Source organism: Pinus tabuliformis, chromosome Q, assembly GCF_031772625.1.
Source record: "Pinus tabuliformis cultivar Carrire ecotype Pingquan chromosome Q, CPIR1, whole genome shotgun sequence".
NCBI lineage: Eukaryota > Viridiplantae > Streptophyta > Pinopsida > Pinales > Pinaceae > Pinus > Pinus tabuliformis.
This window is the reverse complement of record NC_142296.1, coordinates 891,028,611-891,055,151: the sequence shown is the minus strand read 5'-3', so window position 1 is coordinate 891,055,151 and position 26,541 is coordinate 891,028,611. Positions and strand designations below refer to the sequence as shown.

Sequence of the window (26,541 nt, the reverse complement as noted above, 5' to 3'; positions counted from 1 at the left end):
CGAGCCGCTCCCACCCGGAGCGCGATTCGGGAGCGGGTTCGGGGGGGGGGGGGGGGGGCGCATCCCCGCAACATAGGCCTTCAGCATATGGCTTCCAGAGTTGCTTCCCTTCATAATTTGTTATGGCATATGACACTATGTTTAAATCATATTCTGTTCTATACAAACTTTGCCTGTAAGATGTACATTGAAAGATAATGCATTATGTATCTCTGAATAATATAATATATCAAGTTCTGTAAATTTATACTATTGAGGTGGTCCACAAATACAAGTTTATATATCTTCTAATTTCTGTGTTAGGAAGTGCAAGGCATGAGATTGCGTCAAAAAATTAAATGTCACAATGCCATGGGAAAATGTTAGATGCCAAGAGGAGATATGCATGAAATGCTTGTTGTGCAGAAAAATGTGGCATAGGTGGACATAGACCAGGTGGTTGAGACAGTTGGGCAATGACGGAAGGCAGAAAACATAAGAAGGATGGATGATGGCTGGAAAGAACCTACTAACGTCCATCACAGAGGTAGAAGAGATTGCTATATGATATTGAATAGGACATTATCATAAGATGATGGATATGCAATGCAATCACTGCAAAAATGTGCTCCTTCAATAATATGAAAAGACACTAATAAATAAAAAGTAAACATAAAAAGTGTACATGAATAATAGTACATTATTTAGTAGTTATATACCAGGATGGATTAGATAAGGCTGGGAAGCTTTCTCCATGTTTTTTATTTTGAAAAACAATTGTATAGGAGTGTGTGTTTGTGACAGATTAGCATAGTTTGCAAGCATTTGTGTTTTATTTCGTAGTCCAAATAAATCTGATTTCCTAGGGATGCTAAAATAGTTTGATTATCGTATCATTAAAGTTTACTGCATTATTTGTAATTTTGTAATTTCAGTCTGAGGCGAAGCATTAATTCTCCTGCTTCACATGAATGAGACTGGCAGAGCTGACCATATTTTGTCAATTTTACTTTAGTTTATATTTTCTACTATCCATATCAATTGTTTTGTTGCATGCCATATTTCTGATGGAAAAAGTCATGATTCATGTTCAATAGTTGCTTGATGTTAAGCTGTCAGAACACTAATAGATTTTAACAATTGAGGATTCAGCCAAATTAAAAGTATATTTTCTTATGATGAAATTTTTCCATGCCCTAGAATGTATTAACAACTGCTGCACTTGAAATAAAAGTCATCATGCATAGACTTTTCCCTGTCTTTTTGGATATTAGATTAAAATTGGTTTCTATGAACAGTATTTATGTTGACTATTCACTGATAGTCTTTGTTGTATACTTCTCACTACTGTTAACAGGTGCTGTTCATGATATCAGGTGAGCCTGCACCAATGCTAGAGGACAAGGAGAAATGGTATATGCTTTGCAGCCCTATTTCAACTTTCAAATTCCACTAGCTGCAATTGCTTATACTCCAATCCAGAATTATTATTTGTTTTTCTTCTTTTGTCTCAAAAACAAATGCATCTTATATTTTATTAATGCACAGGAGGAAATACAACATACCTGCCAAAGTAGAGTCTTGTACATCCCCCTCCTAATACAAGAAATTTTATGGGCATGTCTCCTTTAGATCCAAGCTCAGGGAATTAATGTCTGTTCTAAAAATTCATATTCTAGCTGTAAACAGGATTAAGCTCAGGAACTTCCTCGAGGTGAACTGGTTTATCTTCTCCATTGAAAGTAGCTTGGCAACATATTTTCCATCAAAAAGGAGACACCTTTAAATCTATTAGTATCCCTTCTGCTTCTTCCTGCCAACGATATGCCCCCAAAGATGACCCCCTTCCATTGTAGAGGGGCCCTGAAGAGCATGGCATTTTTTTGATTAAACATTCCTTTGATTTATTAATGAGACTTCAATCCAGAAAAAACAGGCTGTGAAATCAGCCTCTATATACAGATCCAAAACTCAAAAAATGTGGGCTAGCCTAGGCCAAAACACCCACTAGCATAGAGTCTACATTACAATGTCCAAAACATAGCAAGTGAAGGGCAACTTGTTGAGGAAAGATGCACCAAGAAGTAACTATGGTAGTCATAGGAGGAGATTTGTTATGGTTGTTCAAAATAGGGCCCCAACCATAATTGAAGGGTTGACATCAACTTGCATCATGGGTGCTGTCCATCTATAGGAGGCTCCAAGTGTTTGGGCCCTTCTAAAAAGGCAAGAGTAGAGTTAAGAACTGTTTTCCATTCCATGGTGTGCACAGCTCAAGCTTCAGCCATGCTTGCACACTTGAACACCCACTCAATGGCAGGCCCGACTATGGTGATAATGACAAAACCAGGCTGCCTTGGGGGCATGTGGGCTATGTTCCATCAAAATCCTGCAGGTCTTTTGAGAGGGCTCACAAGACAAGAATTAGACTAAGGGACAACAATGAGGTGGAGGCTCACTGTTACTACAACACCCCACCTTCTACTCTTTAGTGTAGTTTCACCCATAGTTTTAAAAACTGACTAGCATGAACTGGAAACCGGTCAAACCGGCCAGTTCATTAGGCAACTGGGTCGAACTGGGAAAAAACCCGGTTTCAGCGCTAACTTCGACAAAAAATCACAGAAACCGGACCAAACCGGCCTGTTTATGATGGAACCAACCCGTTCCATCATAAACCGGCCGGTTCATTGCCAAGGCCGCAACAGATAGTGACAAACCTACACAAACTCTTTTTGGAGGCTTCTTGGATGTTTTGGAGGTAAAGTAAGGGTTGTTTCCGTCCAAAAATACCCTCTCCAAGTCTTTAAAAGGAGCTCACCTCCTTCATTTGCCTCACACATTTCATTTGGAGTTTTTGTGAGTTTGATTGGGAGCTTGGAGAGTGTTGAGTTTTTGCTGGACTAGTCATCTTGGAGGCTTGGAGTTATTTTGGAGATAGTTTGGAGTTGTTAGTAGAGTTGGCATCTTCAAGAGGAGGCTAATGAAACTAGTTTGCATTTCTAGGAAAGGATTTTCACTTGAAAATTTCCTCATTTCACTGCTGTCCATGTGTTATATTTTTTTTTATGTGTTCTATGCTATCAAATCTCTAGTTCTATGCTATCAAATTTTGTAGGCTACATATGCATTTCTTTTCCTAAATTTATATTATGCATTTCTTTTCTTAAATTTATCTTAGGTTTTCCATTTTTCTTAGCTGCAATTTTTTTAAAATGGCAAATTTCTTTGCAGATTTTAACTATTTCAAGCCAACATGGCTCCAAAAACAAGGACACTTCATGGGCCCATTGTGATGTGATTGATGGAAAAATGATACGCAAATTTTGCAATAAGTCTATTTGAGGTGGGGGTATTCTCAGATTGAAACAACACTTGGTTGGGATAAGAGGCCAAGTAAAGCCATGTGAAGTGCCAAAGGAAGTGTTAGGTCTTGTTAGGGCAGAATACCTTGCCTAGTTTGAAAAGTTTGAGGAGAATAAAGCTAGGGAGAAGGCAATCCAAGAAGATATTTCAAGGAAGAGGGAATTATTACAAGCCATGAAAGAGAGTGGGTATGATGATTATGAGATTTAAGACTCCTCTTCTATCCCTTCCACCAGTGACTCCTTTCACTATGTTCCTCCTGCTCTTGGGCAACAATCCAAAGAAACAAAGAGAACAAACATTTAGAGTTATTTCTCATCCTCTGCCACCACTGCCTCTGCTAATCCCACTTCCTCCTAGCCAAGTCGTCAACCCACTTTGGATGAACATTGGAAAAAACAATGCAAATAATCTTCTTAGCAATACATTGCTAGATGGTGGTATGATGCAGATATCCCATTTAATGTTGCTCGCTCACCTTATTAGCAGGCTATGTGGGACTATGTTATCGCTGCAGGAAAGGACTTCAAAGGCCCTACTATGCATGATTTGAAGGGAGCTCCTTTGTAAAAAGAGATTTCTTCCATTGATGAGTATAGAGAGTCATGGCTCAAAACATGTTGTTCCATCATGTTAGATGGATGGACCAATGGAAAGAACCACACTATCATTAATTTCCTTGTTTCTTGCCCTCAAGGAACCACATTGTTGAGATCAGTTGATGCCTCTGATAAGGTGAAGGATGCAACCTTTCTATTTGAGCTTTTGGATGAGATTATTCAAGTGGGGGAGCAGAATGTTGTGCAAGCCATCACAGATAATGCCTCAAACTATGTTCTTGTTGGAAAGATGCTTGAGTCCAAATATAAGACCATATTTTGGACTCCATGTGTTGCACATTGCATAAACCTCATGCTTGAGGACATAGGGAAAGTGGAGTGCCTAAAAAACACTGTAGAGCATGCCAAGTGCATTACAAAATACATCTACAACCACTCATGGCTATTGAGCCTAATGAGGAAAAAAGTAGGGGCGACGAGCTTCTTAGGCCTGCAATTACGAGATTCGCAACTCACTTCCTCACATTGCAATGTCTCAATTCTCAACAAAAAAACCCGTAGAAAATGTTTTCTTCTGATGATTGGACTGAATCTTGGTGGGCTCGTAGACAAGATGACAAAGACAACAAAAAGAAAGTTTTTGACAATTATTTTTGGAAAAGGTTTTTAGAGCTTGTGAAAATTACCGAGCCCCTTGTTAAGGTGCTAAGGATGGTGGATGGGTAAAAGTTGGCCATGTGCTACATTTATGAGGCTATGGATCAAGCAAAGGAGTAGATACAGGCAACTTACAAGGATAAGTTAGCTAAATATGGCCGTATATGGGAGATCAATGATAATAGATGGAACTGTCAACACCATCGTCCTATACATGCAACTGGTTATTTTTTGAACCCAAATAATTATAAAGCTCGGGTAGGAGATCTGCATGTTGGGGAGGTCAGAGATGGATTGATTGATTGCTTGGAGCGCATGGTCCCTAACCATGCAGACCAGTTGGAAATACATAAACAACGTACTCTTTTTAGTATGGCAGTTGGTACCTTTGGCAAACAATTGGCAAAGATGGCAAGAGATGTGGATCAACCAGGTAAGCAATTCCAATTTGTTTTTTTTTTTCAAGTTAAATGGTTACAAATTTACAATTCAAATTATCTATAAATACTTGTAATTTGTAAATAAGTAATGAAATGAACTAAGTTACTAATTGACGTCTTTTTCTTTGCAACACATTGGTGGGAGTCATTTGCTGGCCAATGTCCTCAATTGCAAAAGTTTGCAATTAGATTCCTCAACCAAACTTGTAGTGCTTGAGGTTGTGAACGCAATTAGTCTGTTTTTGAGCACATACACACGAAGAAGAGAACATTTGGAACAAAAACGGTTAAATGATCTTGTCTTCATGCAATACAACCTTCGACTAAGGTGCAACCAAAGATGAACAAAAGACCTGATCTAGATCTCATTGTGTTGATAGATATTGAACCTGTTGACCTTGTCACCTACACCTACCTACAAGTTAGTGAGAAAAGCCTTCAACCCCACAAGGTGTGGTTGGTGGCAGGGAACTCAGAGAAGGGGCTATCACACTAATCCCGACTCTCTCCGTTTGAGCTATCTCCTAGGTTAGCTAAGGGGGGTGGTCCCTAATGAAAAGTTAAGTTAAAAGATGTGAGTTTCTAGGAGAGTGTTATAGTGAAAATGGATTACTTTTAAGGATTTATGAGAAAATATGAAATGAGTGACTTGAAATAACAATGTCAATCATTAATATGACAAAAACCATAAAACTAGTGCCTTATAAGGAATTTGCTCAACAATTTAAAGATATATTTGCTCAAAGTAAAATGCAAGGCTCTCAAAAGAGAAAGCAAAGTAATCCTAAATTGTAAACAAAAATTGTTAGCACAAGATATGTAAGATACAAAATGCTTTTGAGATAATCAACTTTATAAATCAAAACATGTGGAACATATCTTGCCAAAACCCGAAACCCAAAAATTAGTAATTAATTTGAAAATGTAAAAGAAAGGAAGCGCTAAACCAAGACATCAATATGCAATTAGACTTGAAGCATAAAAAGAAAACATTTGTTTTAAAGGATTACAATACTTGCTTTTGGAATAGACTTTGCATATGAAAACTCAAACCATCAAGACACAGGTAAAGTAAATATAATGGAAAGTGCTCTTGGTTAATTTTATTAATTATCTCTACAACAAGATTATAATTTAACTCTTCAATCTTCAGATCCCACCCTCGCCCAAAGATATGGATCTCATAGTGAGGAGTCAATAGAGGAGTAGAGGATCCCTAAGATGTCTACTTCAACCAACTTATGTTGGAGGTAAAATTTTAATGAGGCTTGGGGCCTTCCTATACTAAAATGCTTAGATGAAGTGCAAGTTGTGTTAATTTCCCAAATTAAAGTGATGCTACATGCAAATGCTTCAAAGAAATTGATTTGCAATGCTTGAAAATGAAATAGTGTTCAACATAAGTTGCAATTATAACTTCAATTGGAGGAATAAAATTAGCTTACAAGTGTTGCATGTGTCTCATCAATGAATTAAAATGATATAAGTAATTTGCTTGAAAGTAAAATTTGTTTCAAACAGACAATGACAATAAATTGCTCCAATATTCAAGATAACAATGTAGCATAAAAATGAAGCATGTATTCAAGTGCTCATGAAACAATTTACCAAGGTAAATGGAAATAAATCAAAGTTTGTTAAGAATATAAAATGCTTGCATGTGAAGGATGAATTGCCCAAAGTAAAGTGTAAGCTTGTGGCTCCAAGCAACAATGAGATAGAGAATGCAAAGCTCAAATGAAAATGTAACAAACTGTAACTTAAAAATGAAATGTGATAGTGAGGTTGTGTTAATTTTCAATTAAAGCATGCATGTAAGTGAATAAAGTGTGAAAATTTAAACCATGCAAATGTCAATCCACCCAAGAGAAGCCTCCCTCTAAATGGGGAGATAAGATACCATGGGAGAAATCCCAAGTTCCCACAAGAAAATTAGATCTTTTATTAATATTACAATGAGGAGCGGGCCGTTCAAAGTCCTCAACTAAACTTCAAGGAGAGTTTTCACAATAATTGCTTGAAACTTTAACACTAGACCTACTTTCTCCTACTTTCTTGAGAAAGTAATGACAAGATTTCACAAAAATTATGCAAGGGAAATAAGGTGAAAGTTTCCTCCAAATGCCCACGGCTTAGAGGGGAAAATGGGCAACCCTCTAGTGAACTTGACTTTGGCCAAAATAAGTCTCAAAAGGGCTCATGGCATCCTTGGAAATCGAAACCCCAACACTTGCCAAAGGTCCTGCAAGTGGCATGAGGTGACAATCCCAAAAAGAAATTCGAATTTGTTGAATGGAGCTCCAATGCCAAGTGTAAAAATCGAATTCTGGCAAGTGGACATCATTTTCTTCTTCCCTTATGTGCCAAATTCGAATTTTATGATAGAATGACAAGTTTATATGGGTGGTAACCCATGTGGGGACAATTTTCCACATAAATCTCCACCAAATATTCTCCCAAATCCTCCCAGATGTGCATTAACTTCACAAATTCGAAGTTCTAAGTAAGCAACTTTCTCATTTAATGCCATAAATGCGATTTTATTTGAGCACTTGTCTTTTCCTTGATTTTAGGAGTTCACCTCACCTTGGGACTTCACTTTAACTCCCCCATAATTTTCCACCTCATTTCCACAACATTTAGCATGTGTGGATATTTATTTTTCTCCATTTATTTAATTTCTGGCTTAATTAATTGCCAGATTTCCCACTAAACTTAGGAAAAGTGGGTTTTGAGAGTTAAAAACACATTTTTAACACCTCAAAGTGTGTCATAGTAGAAAGTTGAGGGTGAGAGGTGTAAATTTCATTACTCATACCCCATACAACTTCTCTAGACATCACTTATTACATTACAAGTACAATTTTTATTGCAATTTCCGTAGTGCAGAAAATCTAAAAAATAAAAAAATGACTACCTAGACCTAACCAAATTCCACGAAATTTTTTGTGTGATCTAGTATGGTAATATACATCGACTCTAAACACTAAGATGTGTTAGGGGCTCAACCTTCAAATCGTCACCCCGAATTTGGGGTAAAACATGAGTGAAAAAATCAAAAAAATTATCTGCCTCTGAAAAAGAAGGGATAATTAATCAGATAAAAAAAACACTCTAAGGTGTACTCTTTTGTTGATCGAGGCCCAAGATCCTAGGCCTGTTACAGACTCAATAACTCATCATTACTAGTATCACTTATTACAATTCCCCGTAGGGTGTGGAATCTGGGTACAAGAAAGATGATGAGAAGATAGAAGTAGAGTTAAAAAACTCTATTGACTGATGATATCTGATGGTACAAGTGTCCTTTGGATCATCCTTGGGCATGAAGTCTTCATATAATCATCAGGTGCCACTCCAATGGTCAACATAACCAACATCAGAATGGGTTGAGGAGACTGAAGATCCTGAGTTTGATGCTGATTTTGATATTGACATGGCGTTGGGGGATGAAGCAGATTTGGTAGCGCCATCATAATTAGGATTAGTAGTTGCATCAAGTAAAGGCAAACAACCATTGGAAGGCACTAGTCATGCAACTCGACCAACTCATGCTTCCATTAAGTCCACTTTTATTGTTATTAGTGGCAGTGTTACTATTGAGGTTGCAGATGAGGCTGAGGCATCCTTAGACTCTGATCCATATGATGTCTATGTAGCTCTTGTTGATGATCCTCTGTCTAGTAGTGATGATGAATTTGATGATTGATCATGTGTAGACTTGTAGTCTTGTAATAGGCCAATGGCCTCATAGCTTGTAGCATTGTTTTTGGACTTTATAGGCCATTTAGAGCCTCATTGCTTATGTATTTTGTCGATGATATTTATTGGAATTGGTGCCATTTTGATATATTCACCTTTACATGGTATATAGATGAACAAACTTTGCATATTTTGTTTCTATTGGCTTGGAATCATGGTTTTAAATCTTAAAAATAGCTTTTTTTCATTAAAAAATAACTATTTAATATATTTTTTTAAAAACCGGTTCATTGAGATCTAACCAGTCCTACTTTGAAACCCGGTTTATTAGGTGGATTGGTCCGGTAACCGATTCCAGTTTTTAAAACTATGGTTTCACCACAAGGGAGGCTTCTTGGTAATTGTCACCTAATGGATATTTTAAGGCACTAACTCAAAGGTGACATTTGAATATGCCCCTCTAAGATACTCAACCGAAGGATAAGGCTCAATTCTACAAGATAAGGAATAACTCACCTTAGAAGTAGCCTATAAAGGGACTTCTCACCTAGGGTTTTTGATGTATGACTCAAAAGTAGCACAATTAGGCATACAAGGAAAGAGAAAAGGTTTGTTATAATGATATAATCAATAACAAGATCCAAAAACCTTGAATTCGCCCTAAGTGAAGCCTTAGTGCTGAATTATGGTTTTTCTAGCCCTAGAATTGCCTAGGGTTAATGATGCCATCCCTAGGGAGTGACTTCCAACCATGCAAATTTCTAGATTTTGATGTTTTAAGGTTCAACAATGGGGAATAACTTCAATGCTCATGCCTTAGTTGAATTCAACTTCAAACCCTAACCCTAGCAACTTGCCTTGAAGGGTCGAAATTTCAGGACCAAAATTTTTGCGGTCTGAAAATTTAGGGGCCAAAATTTTAGGAGAGAAGGGTCAAAATTTTAGGGACGAAATTTTAGGAGGGGAAGAAAAAGAAGAGTTTTTTGAAGTTTTTGATTTTTGACTATCTATGTGGAAGCCAATGCCTACTAACTACTTGGGTGATGGAGTTTAAGGCAAAATTACTATGGAAATTTCAAACCGTTGAAAGGAGTAAGGGGGGAATCTTAAGTTTACACTTTTAAGACCCTAGCTATCACTTCATGAGGGGATAAAATCAAGAGAAAAGCTTTTTAAGAGGTTCTCAAGGGATGTTCAAGATTCTTAATTAAAGGATGTAGCATTTCACCAAAAAATTCATATAAAGATATGCATTTAGACAAGGAATATAGAAACCCTAGCATAAATACATTTCATACAATAACCATAAAAGATATTCAACGATAAAAGTACTCACAAGATATTGAAGGACAATCCATATTTATCCCAATATGACATCTCCACAACTTGGACTAGTCTCCAATAGCAAAAATCCTCAAAGATCACATCTACACAAGAGTAGCAAGCTACAAGAGCTAGGCTGAAATCTCGAAGAGGGCCAAAATAGTCCATAAGCGATGATGAAATGAGATGTGAGATGACCTTTTGTTTACATGAGGTCTACCTCACCTAATTTTAGCCTAAGAAACCCTTAAACAAGGTTGACAATGAGTAAACATAAAATTATTCTTGGGTCACAAGCCAACCCACTAGCTCAATGCAAAATTATGCCACAAAAGACCCACACGTGTGATTCGTAAGCCTCTAAATGATGATGTCATGCCCTTTTGGGCTCCAGATGCTATGTGATGGTGAGTACAAGTCTAAAAGTGTGTCCATGTGTCTGGTCATCCATCATTTGAGGAGTACCCCTCAAATCCAACCTCAAATTAGCTCCAGGGGTCCCAAATCCAACTGGGGTGTCACGACATCATCTCGATGGGTCTTCAATGGTCAACACACTGCCTCCTCTCTCCAATGTTAGGGCTCCATTGAGTGAAACAAGCCCTTAATAGACATCTCATGGAAGACCACCCTCATTTGGGCTCTAAGTCATGTCCTTCCCATCAGGTAGTGCCAAGGCCAGCTTGGGGGCATGTTGGGTCTAGTGGTGCAATCATCAAGTATCCTCTATGCTGCGTCGAAGAAGATCAATGCCCTGGGTCCTGGGGGGCTCTGGGACATGCATCATCTGCTCAACTCATCATAATCCCCGACACTCTGATGTAAGTAGGCAAGGCTGCATCTGCTGAGTTGTCAATCTCTCTGGAAGGCTTGGGTACCTATGGAGTGAGTGCCCTCAAGGCCTGGGCGACGATGGATCACCTGGAAAAACCAACTTAAAGCTCTAGTGAAAGCCACTATTGAGTAGAGACTAAGATCAAATAAGCATCTAACTGGATTGAACTTGCATGTTAAGGGCATATTGATGCTTCAAATTTGGATAACCTTCCACTATCTAACTAGACCAAGTCCTGTAAAGGTGTTCCCTACTTTGGTAGAGGTGGTTAATGGTCAACCCTATTAGGTGCTTCCATCCCTTAATGGGAAGTGACATTTCCAATCAATATGTGTTAGGGAAAATGAGTGGCAATGGAGGGGAAAAGGCCATGGTCAAGGGGTCTAGTTGATGGGAGTCCACATCCTAAGTGTATATAGGTAATGGAAGGAACAATCGTAGAGGCATGAGTTACCGTAGTTGACCTACTTTTTTTCACCCCTCTAGCGCACCTCCTTTTTAATAATGCTTTTATTTTGGGTGCATAGCTCAAGGGTTAGAGCTTGCTCATTATGATGTAGCATTTAATATTACCCCTTAAGATGAGACAATTTATCACTCATCAAGGTTCCTTTTGATGAAATGGAGCATCAAGTGCTCAAGAATCGGGTAATGGCTAATGAGGAGGGTAGAGCTCATGCTAAGCTTTTGCCCACGTGCTAACTTATGCGACGACCATCTTTTGCATTTTGATTTTCTTCTCTTTCTTTTATTGTGGCCATAATATGTTTTTCCATTCTTTTAGTTGCATCAACCTTCGGACAATCTTTCTCAGCCTTACTAAAGGATGTGGATGAGAGGGTGCTAAATCCCCATGAACCAATGACTAGTTAGACTCGAAGAATGGAGATGGGGTTTATAATGTGACATGGAAAATGTCAAGTATGGTATAAGGGAGAATGAACACACTATATCAATTCGGTTCTTCCAAGTAGTGCCCCTCCTTTAACCTTGTGGCCTCAAGGGAGGTCCCACTAGAGTAGGGCTAAAGATTACCCGCCTTGGTAGGGTGAGAGAACATATTTACAGTCAAGATAGATAACCTCTTCATCCATTCTAAATGCCCAAAACAAACAAGTATAAGTACTCGATTGCAAAATGATCAGAGTAACTTTTGAATAACAACCCACCTTCATCCAAGAGAAAATGTTGGATGGTGAGAAGCATGTGGGCGATATAGATGGAGGAGGCACATGACACATGACATATCATGATAAAGAAGTGAATATTAGGGGTTGTTGGTTGGCTAGTTGTCAAATGTAGGAGAAAAGTTTTCTCCTATGGGGTTACCCATTTTGGTGGGTAACATACCAATTGTGTTGAAAGGGCCATATTGGTCAACTGGGCTAGGAGAATTAGGTGGCATTTTTATCATAGTGCATGGGGTCCATGTTAATATATCAATCACTTTAACTTTTACATCTCAAGCCACCCCTTATGTGTTCTTATTGTTGACCACTACGTGTCAACTTCCCATAGCAGTACACCCCCTTTTCTTCGCAAAAGGGGTAGCGCTTGATTGACGTGTCCGTGCCATTCGACAATCATCGTCGACCTCATCAATTTATGTTGTAAACCCAGTCTGCATGTGTGAATTGTAAATAATCTTAGCAGAGTTGAGTCATGTATGTAAATTGCCTAGGTGGACCTAATTTTCTAGTGATAATCTACGTTCTGGAAGGTTTTTTGTCTCACTGATCCATGATCGGCAGAGTTTTCCTTCAGCCTAACCCCAAAGCCGGAATGGATTTTGTCATTAGACTCTTACGAGAATCCTAGTATGTTGATTTGCTAGACTATAGTTGTGTCGCAGAACTGGGTTGTCTATGAGAGTCTATGTCAAATGGGTTTTCCACCTTTAGATGTAAAATTGTAAAAGTCATGATGTAAAGTGTCTTGAGGGTTAGAAAATGTTTTAATCCCCTCATAAGTCCTAAGTCCTAGGTCCTAGGTGATTTTTCCAAAGGCTAAGTTGGAGGATCCATTTAAAAATAAATTAAAAAAATAAAAAATTAAAAAACTGAAAAATAAAAAAAAAATAATAATAATAAATAAAACTAAAAAATAATAAAATAAAGTAAAAAACTAAAAATAATAAAATAATAATATTTTTGAGTAAATAAATGCAGAATTTCAATTTTTTAATGCATTAAAAATTCGACGGATGAGATTAAGAGATATCTTGATCCTCATCGATGGTCGAGATTAGTTTGACATGGATCACTCGAACTAGCCATTGGGAAATTTTCCTTTAAATAGGGTGCTAGGGGTCATTTGAGTTCAGATTGGATCTGTAAGTCTTGTGCTGAAGAAGCTCTCTTGTAAACTTTTTCTGGTGCTAATAAAGAAAGACTTTGGGGTTGAAATCTTGCTGGTGTTACTCTCTGGAAGTGCTGTGAGCTATTTTATTTTCTGCATATTTTAATTTTCAGCCATTAGTAATAGCTTATTGTAGAGTATTGTTGAACACAGGTATCTTGTTCACTTGCTAGGGTTTGAATGGTATTAGGATTTCTGAAGTAATGGTAGGTATCTCCATTGCCTAGTACTGTTTTTCTCTCTTTATTGATGGTTGAAATGAGCTGTGCAGGAAACTCTTATTGAAGAAAATCAGTGGGCGTTTGGGGAAGTTCTTGGCTGAACCAGCCAACTCCCGCAAGCATTCTCTTGTAGAGCCCAGCTAGTTTCGATCCTGGGTTTATTATTTAAGTTTGTTTTCTGATTTGCATGAGAGATTTCTGAAGTATTTCATAATAAATATGGAATTTTGATAATATTACTGCTGATTATTGATAAATCTAGCTGTTTAAGAGTCAAAAGTTGTAAATGCTGATCTAGGGTTTTAATTTTGTTTTATGCACATATTATTAGGGTTTTCCTTTCTTTTGCAGGTTACAGGTGCAGGTGTTTGAGAAATTTTCAGGGTTCTATCAGGCAAATTTGGAGCAGGGCTTTTTAAATATTAATTTTGTGGAGAGCTTCAGTGTTTTTTTTTTGTTACTTCTGGGTAACCTGGGCAATCTGTTCCATCTTCACGCTGCTGTCCAAATCCAAATACGCAATCATCATTGTTCCTTTGCGGTTTCACTTCCAGCTCTACGCTGCCCACAACTTCACCTACAACAAACTCACTCTTCCTCACTGGTGAACAACTCCTTCTGCCATCGTATTTCTTCACCATCTTTTCTCTGCAGCTCGTTTTCCCTCATCCCAATAACACACTAATCCTTCGCTGCTCCTTAACTGTTCTCATAGTTTTTTCTCACTGCATAGCCCTCCCTATACCTCCGCGTCTCCATTTGAGCTGCCTTACATCGGCTCCTCCCTCCATCATCGGGCCTGCACGCTCATTCCTCAAAACTCACGCAGCTGTCTTGGCAAATTGCAAGCATTTGAACCTTATCTGCCTGCGTCCGTCCAGCCTCCTCATCGAATCTACCAGACCTGCATGCTGAGAGAATCAAGTGCTCACCCCATCTGCAAACGTTCGAAAGTCTTCTTTCCCCGTCCGCCGTCGAAAGCATTCCTCCGTTGGACAGTAAGAACTCGTTTTTATTCATACGGGCCAGGTAACGATTCAAGGTTTTTTTATGGGCGTTGGATAATTTCTTCAAGACCTGCGTGCTGCGTCCTCGTCTCATCTGCATCTGCCCGCCGTCGAAGAGCATTCCGCCATTGAACAGTAAGAACGCATTTTTGTATACGGGCCAGATTTATTTTATGTTTTAAATCGCAAGGTAAGGGAATTAGCGTAGGTTGATTTTGATCATTTTTATTTAGTTTTACGTTTTTCTTATTTAGATTTAAATTAATTTTTTTTTAATTGTAATAAAAATAAAAAATATAAAACGGGAAGGGAAAAGTCGATTTTATATTTTGTTAGGGTTTTGTTTTATTGGATTTAGAATCTCATTAAAGCTTTGAGTTAGTATTTTTTTTAATAGATTTAAAGCTTTTATTAATTTAGATTTAAATTTTTTATAGTTTAGTCGTAGATTAGATTAAATTTTATTTAAGTTTAAAGCTTAAGAAAAAAAATTGTCAATTTTTTTTTTTTTTTTAAAAGGGAGTTTCTTTACTTTTAAAGTGTAGATTTAGATTTTTAAGTTTCATTTAGTTTTATTTTTTGTTTTAAATTTTTGTCTGAAAAATATTAAAATATTTTGGAATTTTTTTATCAGATTCAGTCTTGGCTCAGGGATTTACCACGTTTTATCTTTTCTGCTGAGATTCAAATTTTGATGTGGAATTAATGTTTATCATTTTTATGTGATTTAGCATGCTTGAATGATCATGAATGTGATATCTGGTTAGCGTTTAAAATTACATGGTTGTGTATCGAACTTTATCTTTCAAAGTTTTAAATTGTTGGAGTATCATTTAAGCATTTTCTCGCATTTGATAAAATATCTTTGTTTGAAGTTATTTGATGATAAATGATTGCTCTACATGGTATACATTCCTGCAACATTTAGTAAGTAATCATTTAAACATTAACTTCATAAGGCACTGGTCTATTTATTTAACAAATCAATTTAGTGCTTGTTCCTTCGTGTCTCCCAACCAACTGGTTCACAGTTGGTCATTCATTTCCCTATAGGGTCTACCTCCCTTCGCCGTGGGAGACAGGCTTAAACGGAGAGATCGGGGATCAGAGTGACAACCCCCGGTCTGAGCATTGTCGTGACAATCTGTGCGACAACACTTACAATGATTTGCATTGATAGGTTGGCATACATTAATGCACCATTGTACTGGGAAACACTATGAAACAACACATTTGAATTAGATAAGAGATCATTTCTTTCTTATGAAGCCAATAGAGGATCTCATATTTGATAAGTATCCATGTAGATAGGAATACAATAGCCCGGGCAAGCGGTCACCTAACAAGACAACTCACCATGAAAGAGAAGCAGAGAGATATTGTTGGCATTAAGACTCATCCCTAAGCCTAAAGAGGATCTCATCTTTGATAAATATCCACACATATCTAAATTCAATAGCCCAGGTAGGTGGTCACATAATAAGGCATCTCACCATGAAAAGGACTTAGGGAGATATTGTTGGCATAAATACTTAGTCCAAGCCTAGGCAACTGTGGCAAGAGGGTAAAACTAGTAAATATGCTTAAGGGTTTTAAATTTCCCACATTGTGGACATCTCGATTTCAACACACCTAAGTTTGTCAATCTCTTATCTAATGGGAGACCTCCTATAGCTAGATACTAGGTGAATAAGGCTTTTTTAGGTTCCAACACCTCTTTCTAGATACTACAAAGTTTAAATAACAATGTTTTCAACTTTGATTTCAATTGCCTAATTTTGTTCAATTGGTCTTCAAGGAAGGGCATGGAGAAGGTGGTGCTAGTGGTAGCACATCCTCCTCTCGCTCGCTTGCTCCTCCTCCTCTTACTTGACTTGCTATTGTTTCAGGAGGATCCCTCTCTACCTTCTTCCAGTGTCCTAACCAAATATTCATAGCCCTCTTATCAAGGAGATATTCAAAAACAGATCTTAGATCCTACACACACCGCCTCACTCAGAGACAATGCAGGCGATCACATCATATTTCCATATTGATTTGGTTGATTGGAGCAACAAGTGATGGGATGAGTTCCAAAGTATTTTAGATAGTAGAACAGTGAGACCTTGGGTCTCCCCTCAACCCCCCCGCCCCTTTGGGAGGCCAACTGATATCCTCGAGACAATTACGGAGTTACTGAACAACACATCAGTTCACTCACACCCAAAGCATCAAAGGGATTAGTTCTAGATGGTTCTCGGGGAGGGTGCTCCCCCCCTTGATAGACTTCGCCCAAGCCCTAATAGAGTAGCCAAACACCTCGTTGGATCCAGAGGACTTCGATAGCGAGCCATTGCCGCTATTTCCCCCCTCGCCGTTAGCTATTAGACTTGGGCATTCTTGACATCATCGACCTCTAGCGTTGGATTTATTCACTCAATTTTCTTCTACATCATCGGGGCCTTTGATCTAGTTATATACATGTTTATGTGGTTGTCCTATTGTTGTATCAATCTTTACTTCCTTTTATCCTAGATTTAGCTTTGGCATTTTCTAGGAGTTGCATTTGCACTCCCACATTATATTCGTACTGGATGTAACCTTTAGTCCCATTGACCTACTTTTGTGGTCATTTGTTGAACATTAATAAAATTTTCTTATCTTATCGACTAACCATGTAGATGCCTCCTCCATGATATGCACCTTAGACACCACCCTTCACTTAGACAATACGTCAATATTGTCTAAGGAAATGGCATCCACATCCAATGTTCTCTTCATTTTCCTCATCCATAGTCAGAGATTGTAATGGACATACACCAAGTCATTGAGACATTAGAACTCAAACCTGTAAGAGGGCCGTAAAAAAATTAATGATTCTTGGGGATCATAGTATATCAGAGGTTCATAAATTACATTAAATGTATTTTCTCTATGGAAATTGTAATTTCTAACTTGTTTCGTTGCCGTGAGTGTATTTTTTTTCAAATACACTCCAATTGCACTCACATTCTTAAGTGCTATAGGTTTGACTGAGGATTTTGATGGCCAATTCTGTAAATATGTTGCCCTTGCACCATAGCTTTTCCATCAAACATCTACAACAAATAAGAAGGAAAGAGAACTAAATTACATTTCGTTACAATGGAATATAGAAAATAAAGAAAAAATAATTAAACTTTCAAATAAAACATCTAATTAAATTTAAAAAATCTAAAGTTCTAAATTCTAATGACTTATGTGGTATCAACGTGGTTCTTTCATGAATAGCATCATTAAAGCCAAATAGTCCGTACCATCTCAATATTGCTCTATCTTGTGATTAATTGTGCTGCGAATCTCGACATCAAGTACCATCTTATGAACACAGGTATGGAGCCCTTTCATCACCTCGCCATTAGGTACCATCCTATGAAGACAAGTATGGAGCCCTTCCATCACCTCGCCATGAAGATCAAAATTGAATTTGTAGGAAATTTGGGGTTGAGCAAAAGCTCTATTGCATGAATGCGTTGATGTAGCATCTCGATCCACCGACTATCAGTCAAAGTCCATAACATCATGTCTCTAAAACCCAAGCGTACCCTTTCCCACATGATAAGTTTGGATAGTTTCTTTGGCCCTATCCATGGCCTCATACAAATAGGCCATTGTGCAATGTTCCACGAAGTCGCTGGGATGGGGGGACACAGAAACGGGGAGACACATAGGGGTTAAATGTGGGAGCATGCTTAAATTTTAGGGAAATTTATGGGAGATGGGGGATGTCATTGTTTAAAAAAAAACATGATTCAAATTCAAATTCAATAATGAAATACATTGATTCATACATCATAAATGATTTGATAGTAGATAGTAAAGTTTGAGGACTGGAATAGTAAATTAAAATTACTCAAACTCAAAAATAGTAAAAAGTGATCAGCCAAAGACTTTGTCTAAAGTCATCAATATCTATAGTCAAGACAAAAAAAGTTAAAACTAAAAATGAATGATGGACAATGAAACAATATTATCAGAACTAGACCAATCATTGAACTAGTTGAGCCCAAAACTGGGAGTCAGAGAAAAACTAGTCCAAAATGCCGATCAACCAAAAAATACATAAATATTCAAATTTTGAAAAAAGTACATGAATGTTTATGTGCATCCATATGAATCCAAATCATTATGTACAAATATATAAAGTTTCTCATATATATAGCAAGGGTGCATATAACCAAAATAACACTGAGTGAAACACATCTTTGAACCAAAAATACATCAACAAAGAGGCTGTAGATGGCCTCTATAGTCCTAAGTAAAGCATGCTACAACAAAAACCTAGACATCATCAAAATCATTGCCTATATTGGGATCCTCATCATCAATATCACCCTCTCAACATTAAAATAAGATAGAAAAAACTTAACATGTCAAATCAAGATTTTGTTTGAGTGATAGGTACAATTTTACTAGGGTCATGACAGAGGAGTTCAACAACCAATGCCACCAACATTGAGGTACATAAAGGGCTTGGTACTCTTGATTAAATCGTAGTTCTTTACCTTTATACATGAGAGAATCCAATGGAAACATTGTGTAATGTTCCTTTTTCTGGATGTTGGTAGTAGAGACCATCTCAGTAACCTAGCCATTTTGATAGGCTACAAATTAAAATAAATTGTGGAATCTCAGGGGATGAATTAATTAAAAGGGAGACTGAGGAAAAAGTCTCTTTATTTAATGAAGGAAAAAGTGACCCATGGTATTTTGATAGCCATCATAAGTGAGATTGATGTTTTGCTAAATTGATTTGTGGGTTCATAGAGCTTTGTGTGAGGGTTTGTAACCCTGAGTGTGTATCATGTTTAGTTGTGAAATATCCACGCTAGTGATCAATATTGGTTTCAATGTTGCAATGGTACACCCTAGCCAGTCAACAAGGTGGAGCCATCTAGGTTTCTCACTTGAAATCAATTGGTGAATTTCATTTAGCTGTTTTACTAAGGATTTGGTGAGTATGTGGCAACATCCATTGTGACAGGTCATGAAACAAGGGTATTTGCAGTTACAACTGAAGGAGCTTAGGTTATCTTCCTGGCAAGGAGGTCCGTCTGATTTTTCTTATACTTGGGTTGGGTTATTGGAGAGTTTTCTCATTAAAGCTTGTGCGACCAAATTCATCTTGCTAGGTCAAATTTCTCTTATGTGGCTGAATTTATCTTCCTAGGCAACACGTCGAAGCATGAAAGTCGTTTAGATGTAGCTAGTACATAGTGCCCACAAAATTTCACACTTGCCACCAATTTGGGTTTCTCACTCGAACTCAATTTGTGAATTTCATTTAGTTGTTTTACTAAGGATTTGGTGAGTATGTGGCAACATCCATTGTGATAGGTCATGGAACAAGGGTTATTGTAGTTACAATTGAAGGAGCTCAGGTTATCTTCCCAACATGGAGGTCAGACCAAATTTTCTTATTCTTGGGTATGGTTATTGGAGAGCTTTCTCATCAAAGCTTGCGGAGCCAAATTCATCTTGCTGGGTCGAATTTCTCTTGCGGGGCCGAGTTGATCTTGTTGGGCCAAAATTATATTGCTGGGCAGAGTTTATCTTGCTAGGCCGAATTTATTTTGTTGGGCTGAAATTATTCCGTTGGGCTAAATTTATTTGTGGAGAGGCTGAGTATTGCAACAGTTGAATTTATTCGAGGAGAGGGGTCAAATTATTGCAACAATTGAATTTATTCATGGAGAGGGGTCAAAATATTACGGCAACTGAATTAAATTTTGGAGATGCCAAGTTATTGTATCAATGGAACTTATTTGTGGAGAGGCCAAGTTATTGCTGCAACTGAACTTATTTGTGGAGAGGCCAAGGTATTGCTGCAACTGAACTTATTGGTGGAGAGGTTGAGTTGTTGCATTAACTGAGTCTATTTGTAGTAAGGCCGTGTTATTGTGGCAATTAATTAAATTTGCCAAGTCAAAAAAATTGATGTAATTATTCATCAGTATTATTAATAAAATTGGCTGGTTTTTTGCTATGGCATTTTTCAATGTAAAATTTGTTATTTATTGGTTGTCCAAATTTTGTTGGAATTTATTAAATTTTTGGTCAAAATTATATCTAGAGATTTTATGAAGGAATTTGCTAGAAAAAATTGTGAGTTAAATTAAAGGGATATTTCATGTTGTAATCCCCTTAATCCTGAAATACTGAAAACTGTTAAGTGTGCTAGATTTTGAGTGGGATCTAAAATTCTACTTTCTCAATATGAAATCCAATGAGGTGGGAACTAGTCTCAAACATCCCGAGTCAATTAAAGGTAATGTTATAAATTTATGCAAAAGGACTTTACTATAAGAATTTAACATTACCATTGATTACATAGCATTAATAGGGTCCCTGGGTTGAATATTAGGTTTTAGTGGGGGACACCCAACCCTCTTTGAGGGAGGATATCCACAAGCAACCCTTTTGGAGAAACACATTCCCCACATTTGGGAAATATTCCCCCCGCACTTCTCTAAGTTTCCAAAAAAGGGGGACATGGAGAAATGTTTCCCCAGGCATTCTCCCAACATGGGAGAATGGGAAATGTAGGGAGCATGCCTCGTGCCCCAGGGGATGCGACCTTGTGGAACACTGCCATTGTGGGGTTAGCACTATCAACCAATCTCAAAACCTTTACTAGAGGTTTACAAACTAAGCATTCTTCTTCCACTCCATCCCAAAAGGATTCAATGTACACCAATCTAGCAAAAAGCTCTCCCATCCTCTCTCTTGGTATATTTACAATCATGCCACTCATCACAAAGAAACATTTGCTTCAACTCAAATTGACATCGAAGCAAAGAGTGAAGAGTAATGAAGTTGGTGGAAAAACGTGTGATTGCAAGATGTCACGACTACTTGTTTCTAGTGCATATCCTCATGAGGCTAAGTATGAAAGCATGGCCATATATAAACTTGGGGATGCTCCTAGCATCATCAATGACCTCCTTGATGAAGGAATTTTTCCCCATATCCTCGAGCATCAAATGATAAATCAATATGATGTGCAGCGCATAGAGTCCAAAAAAATGAGCATTGCGTCTCCATAAGCATCCTATTAGAAATCACATAATTAACTGCATTATTTGTTATGATTTTCACTACATTATGCAAATCGATCTCCTGGAGGAACACATCCATAAATTCAGATATCAATGTTGGATCTTTTACATGTGCTGATGCATCCATTGATTTGATAAGTATGATACATCTAGGACAATTTATCAACAAATTTACAAGGATCCTACGCATCCTATTTGTCTAACCATCAAACATCATTGTGCATCCAGAGACCTCCTATGACTATTTCAACTTCACCGATATAGAGTTGATGTCCTTTTCTACTTGAAGAATTAGCCTCTGCAACTCCTCATAAGTAATGCTTTTATACCCTGGGCCAACAATAGCGATGGCATCACACATCGATTGCCAAATGGATTGTTTTTGGTGATGCTGAGAGGTAAGTCACTCTACAAAAGACACTTCCCCATAAATCTGTCTACTTTTGCCTTCTCCCGTTTTTTAACATTGACATGATGGAAGGTTGTGCGCCAACTCTAGTTCTTGGAACAAAAAAATATGAGGACTTCTTGGTAGGTGAATCTGTGGAGGCGCTCCCACTACACTCAGTGGTAGATAGTTCTAAACTTCTAATTGCACATTCGGCTTTGTTTGCAGCTGCTTCTTCTTTCTTTCTATCCTTTACATGAATTGAAGCTTGGAGACAAATCCCAACATCATGCCAACGGATTTTAGACAAATGGTATTTCAACTTGCTAATCCCTCCCATCATATGGTGCCCACACAATTTGCAATTCAATCATCGCTGGTTTGTTCCATCTATGGGTTCCCCATATTGCCAAAATGGGTTGAAATCCTTTGAAGTATTTTCTATGGAAATGGACAACTTCAAAATTCAAACCTAAGGTAGCAAAAAACACAAGAAAATGGCATTAAACCCCCATTAGAAAAAATAAAAACCTATTGGTTTAAAAAATCAGACATATAGATTAGATTCTCAACAATGTAAAATGACAATAAGAGGGTGGATACAAAATTAAAATCAAGCCTGCTATCCCATTAAAAAAAATAGAAAAAAAATCTTTTACGTTGTTCTATGGGCATGAAAATGATGGAAAAATGACCAAAAAAAAGAAACAAAACAAAGGAAATGATGGCAAAATGAGAAAAAAAAGAGGCAAGCAAAGATGCATAAATCTATGAGAAAAAAATACCATTAACATGGTGGTATTTAAATCCATACCTATGAATGGAAGATTCAACACTAGCTAGAAAATGACATTGAACCCTTGCTGTTAGTTTTTTGGGTGCTATGCTCAGTGCACACACACACATACCAGATCTGGTAACAACTTCCTCTTAACTTTACATAGCTAATGAATTGAAACACGCTGATGTGTCTAACTAGAAAAAAATTTAGCACATTGGAAATTATAAAACCAACACATAGATCATGCATAGTAAACACAAAATTTCAGCCCCAAAACACAATTCTTATTAGTCCTTCAACAAGAATCTAAGGCTCCCATACTAGGAAAAATGGCCCTTTTACAATGCTCAGTAAAATGCCAAATCACAAAGGAAAACATGCACAAAAAAACACTTGTTTTGACCTAAAAAAAATTACTCGGAGAAATTACATTTCAAGGGGAACCTGTAACTCAATGCACTGGATATTATGGCTACCTAGAAATTCAAATGCTGAACTAGAATCAACCCCAAGAGAAACTCGACCTTCTTGGAGTGCTCTCGACCCTCTCTCCTGGCTCACGACCTTTTTGGCAATCATACGAACTGTGACACTTGTCAAATCAGCGCAAGGAAATAACTTGACCTCCACAAAAAATTGACCCCTTAGCTCAGTCCTTCTCTTCTTGCTTGACTTATCTTGAATTGCTCTAAAAATATTGTTGAAATTCTGATGTTCTATGCTGAAACAATTACTTATTTCAAAACTTCTTTCTGCTGCAGTATTAGTTATAAGCAATTGTAGATAGAACATAAACCAAACACACAATAGAAGACAACTAAGAACAAAATGAGACAGAGAATTTAGGTCCAATGACCAGGGCAAATCCCACAAGGGAAAATCCCAACCAGATTCTTCTTTTATTAGATATCAATTGTTCAACAAAGATATAAAATACAATGAGAGATCAAGAGAATGAGTAAGTTCTTCCAAATCTGAACAAGCTGAACCATAAAGATCACTGGTAGCAACAACAGATGCAAACACTAAATCAACCTTCCCTTCTAGTGAATCAACACTGAAACACTGAATCAACCTTGGCTCGCCAAGTTTTGCGCTTACTCTCCAAGTCTCTCTCTCTCACAATCTTCTTCTAGTTGCTCCAAATCTCTCTCTCAAGTTCGAATTCTTCTTTCACAATGCACTAGTAGTAGGAGTCAGGTGAGATGACATGAGACACATATATAGGAGGAGCAACAAATTCTTGTCATAGAGGAGCAATACGCATGCCTTGAGGAAGAGTAACATATGCCATTTAGGAGAGAAACACATGCCTTAGCAACTTATGCCATTAAGAGAGGAACACTTGCTTTAGTGACTTATGCCATTAAGAGAGGTACACATGCCTTAGTAACTTATGCCTTTAAGAGAGGTACGCATGCCTTAGCTAAGGAGAGTGTAACATATGCATTAAAGAGAGCGTAAAAGGAATGTTTTATGACATGCCTTTAATGAGTGTAAGGGGAATATGCCATGTCTTTAATGAGTGTGTAAGAGAGAGTGTAATGTATCATGGAGAGAGAGAGTTACAAAGTGGCATGTGAGACATCAAGGAGAGAGGTGTAAAGTGATTTAGGTGGTGAAGGTAAGGTGACCTGTAATTCCTTTTAATAATATATCATAGTATTATAAAAGATAATAATAATAATAATGATAATGATGATGATTAAGTCGAGATTGAACTGTTAGGATTGATTAATGATAAGTTAAGCGATTTTCCTTCAACTATACTTGATTACCAATTGATGCAAGGTGATTTACTATTTTTGGAAAGTCATACTTGAGATGCTTAGACAAGACTTTCTTAGAAAGTCCCTCCAAAATTGTCAGAAATGAGATTTTATTTAAGGAAATTCATCCCCAAGTTGCCAATATTCAATAGTCCCTCTCAGCTAGGGAGGGATTTCCTTATGCAACAAAGATCTATGCTTTCTTTGCTCATCTTTGTTCAGGAACAATGATGTCTCAATCTAATGAAGAAGAATCATCATAGGGGAGATTTATCTATCACCCTATATCCATTGATCTTCCCATCTTGACACACACTTGGCGGGTTTACCACTTGTCAACACATGACAAGGATCACGCACAACCAAGCTTTTACATAAGGGTCAAGTGGTTGAACACTTGCATCCACAGACTTTGGCAGGATTACCACTTGTCAACACATGACAAGGGTCGCACACAACCAAGTCTCATCTTTGCTTGGGGGGATTACCGCTTGTCAACACATGACAAAGATCGCGCACAACTAAGCTTTACCATACCCATTGGCTAGATGGGTGCAATCCCAACAAGCCCATGTTATGGGTAGGATGCATATTGGGGTATACTCTTGGTAAGTCACAAACTTGATGGTAGGAGGTATTACCACTTGTCAACACATGACAACGTTCGCGCACAACCTATAGTCAAGAGTTCCCTCAATCCCAAAAGCTCTCCTGGCTCCATTCCCAACTTGTGAGCTCAAACAAGAGGGAAGAGCACAACTCAATGTTCTCAATCATCCATGACCATCCCCACCAGGAAGGGTCAAATATGTTAGTCCAAGCTGCTCTTGGTAAGTATGTCAACTATCTGATTATTAGTTGCATTATGACAGAGTCTCACTGCTCCTCTCTGCACCATATCCTAGATATAGTGATATTTAACATCAATGTGCTTGGGCTTGTCATGGAACACATGATTTTCTGCAAGTCGAATCCCACTCTTATTGTCACGATAAATAACTGTTGTATCTAGGACATGCTCAAACAACTCTCCAAAGAGCTTCCTCAGCCATACTACCTCACAACTAGTCGTGCTAGTAGCAATGTACTTGGCTTCAACCGTGCTAATGGCTATAGACTTTTGTTTTTTGCTCATCCAATATATCATGGCAGGTCCTGAGCTAAAGAAACATTCATATGTACTCTTTCTTTCAGAAAAGCTCCTAGCCCAATAAGCATTAGAGTACCCATGTAGTCTCACATCTCCGACAATATATCTCAATCCAAGATTGATGGTCCCATGCAGGTATCTTAGCACATGCTTTGCAACAATCCAGTGTGCATGTGATGGCTTAATCATATATTGGCTCAGAGTATTGACCACAAAACATATGTCCGGTCTAGTGTTCACTAAGAACATCAGTGCCCCAATTAGTTGTCGATATTTAGAAGGATTTGTCAAATCAGGACCTGCAACTTCACCACATAAGTTCCTGAAATTCATTTACATTGGTGTATTCATGGACTTACATTATGTCATACCAAATCTTTCCAGTAAATTGACAACATATTTTCCTTGAGAAAGGAAAATCTCCCCAGATTTTTGCCATACCTCTAGGCCCAGAAAGTAGTGCATCGAATGAAGATATTTCATTTCAAACTTAGAAGCTAACTACCTCTTACACTAGAGGATAAGAGGTTCTCCACCTGTCAAGAATAAGTCATCAGCATATAATACCAAAATCAAAGGCATACCTTGGACGTTTTGAAGTAGAGATTTGGATCAACATTGCTTTTGGTAAAACCAAGCTTCATCAAGAAGTTATTAATGTAGGCATACCAAGCTCTTTGGGCTTGCTTCTATCCATAGAGAGCTTTCTTCAGTCTACACACATGAGTTTTCAAATCATGTACTTCAAAGTCTTGCAGTCGCTCCACAAATACTTCTTCCTTGAGGAAGCGATGCAGAAAAATAGTTTTCACATCCATTTGATTAAGAGTACATCCCTGGCTAGTAGCTAAAGCCAAAATAGATCAGATGGTAGTATATTGGGAAACAGGTGCAAAAATATCATCATGGTGTATTCCCTCTTTCTGAGA

At 37.7% G+C, this 26,541-nt stretch overlaps 1 protein-coding gene across 1 annotated transcript in view; it reads left to right on the top strand.

Annotated features, from left to right (window-relative positions):
• Positions 1–26,541, top strand: part of LOC149222328 (serine/threonine-protein kinase 1-like) — a 332,568-nt gene that overhangs the window by 134,975 nt on the left and 171,052 nt on the right. Inside the window, 1 exon segment of the mRNA XM_089385374.1 lies at positions 1,337–1,392. Within this exon segment, the coding sequence (XP_089241500.1) occupies positions 1,337–1,392 (56 nt within the window).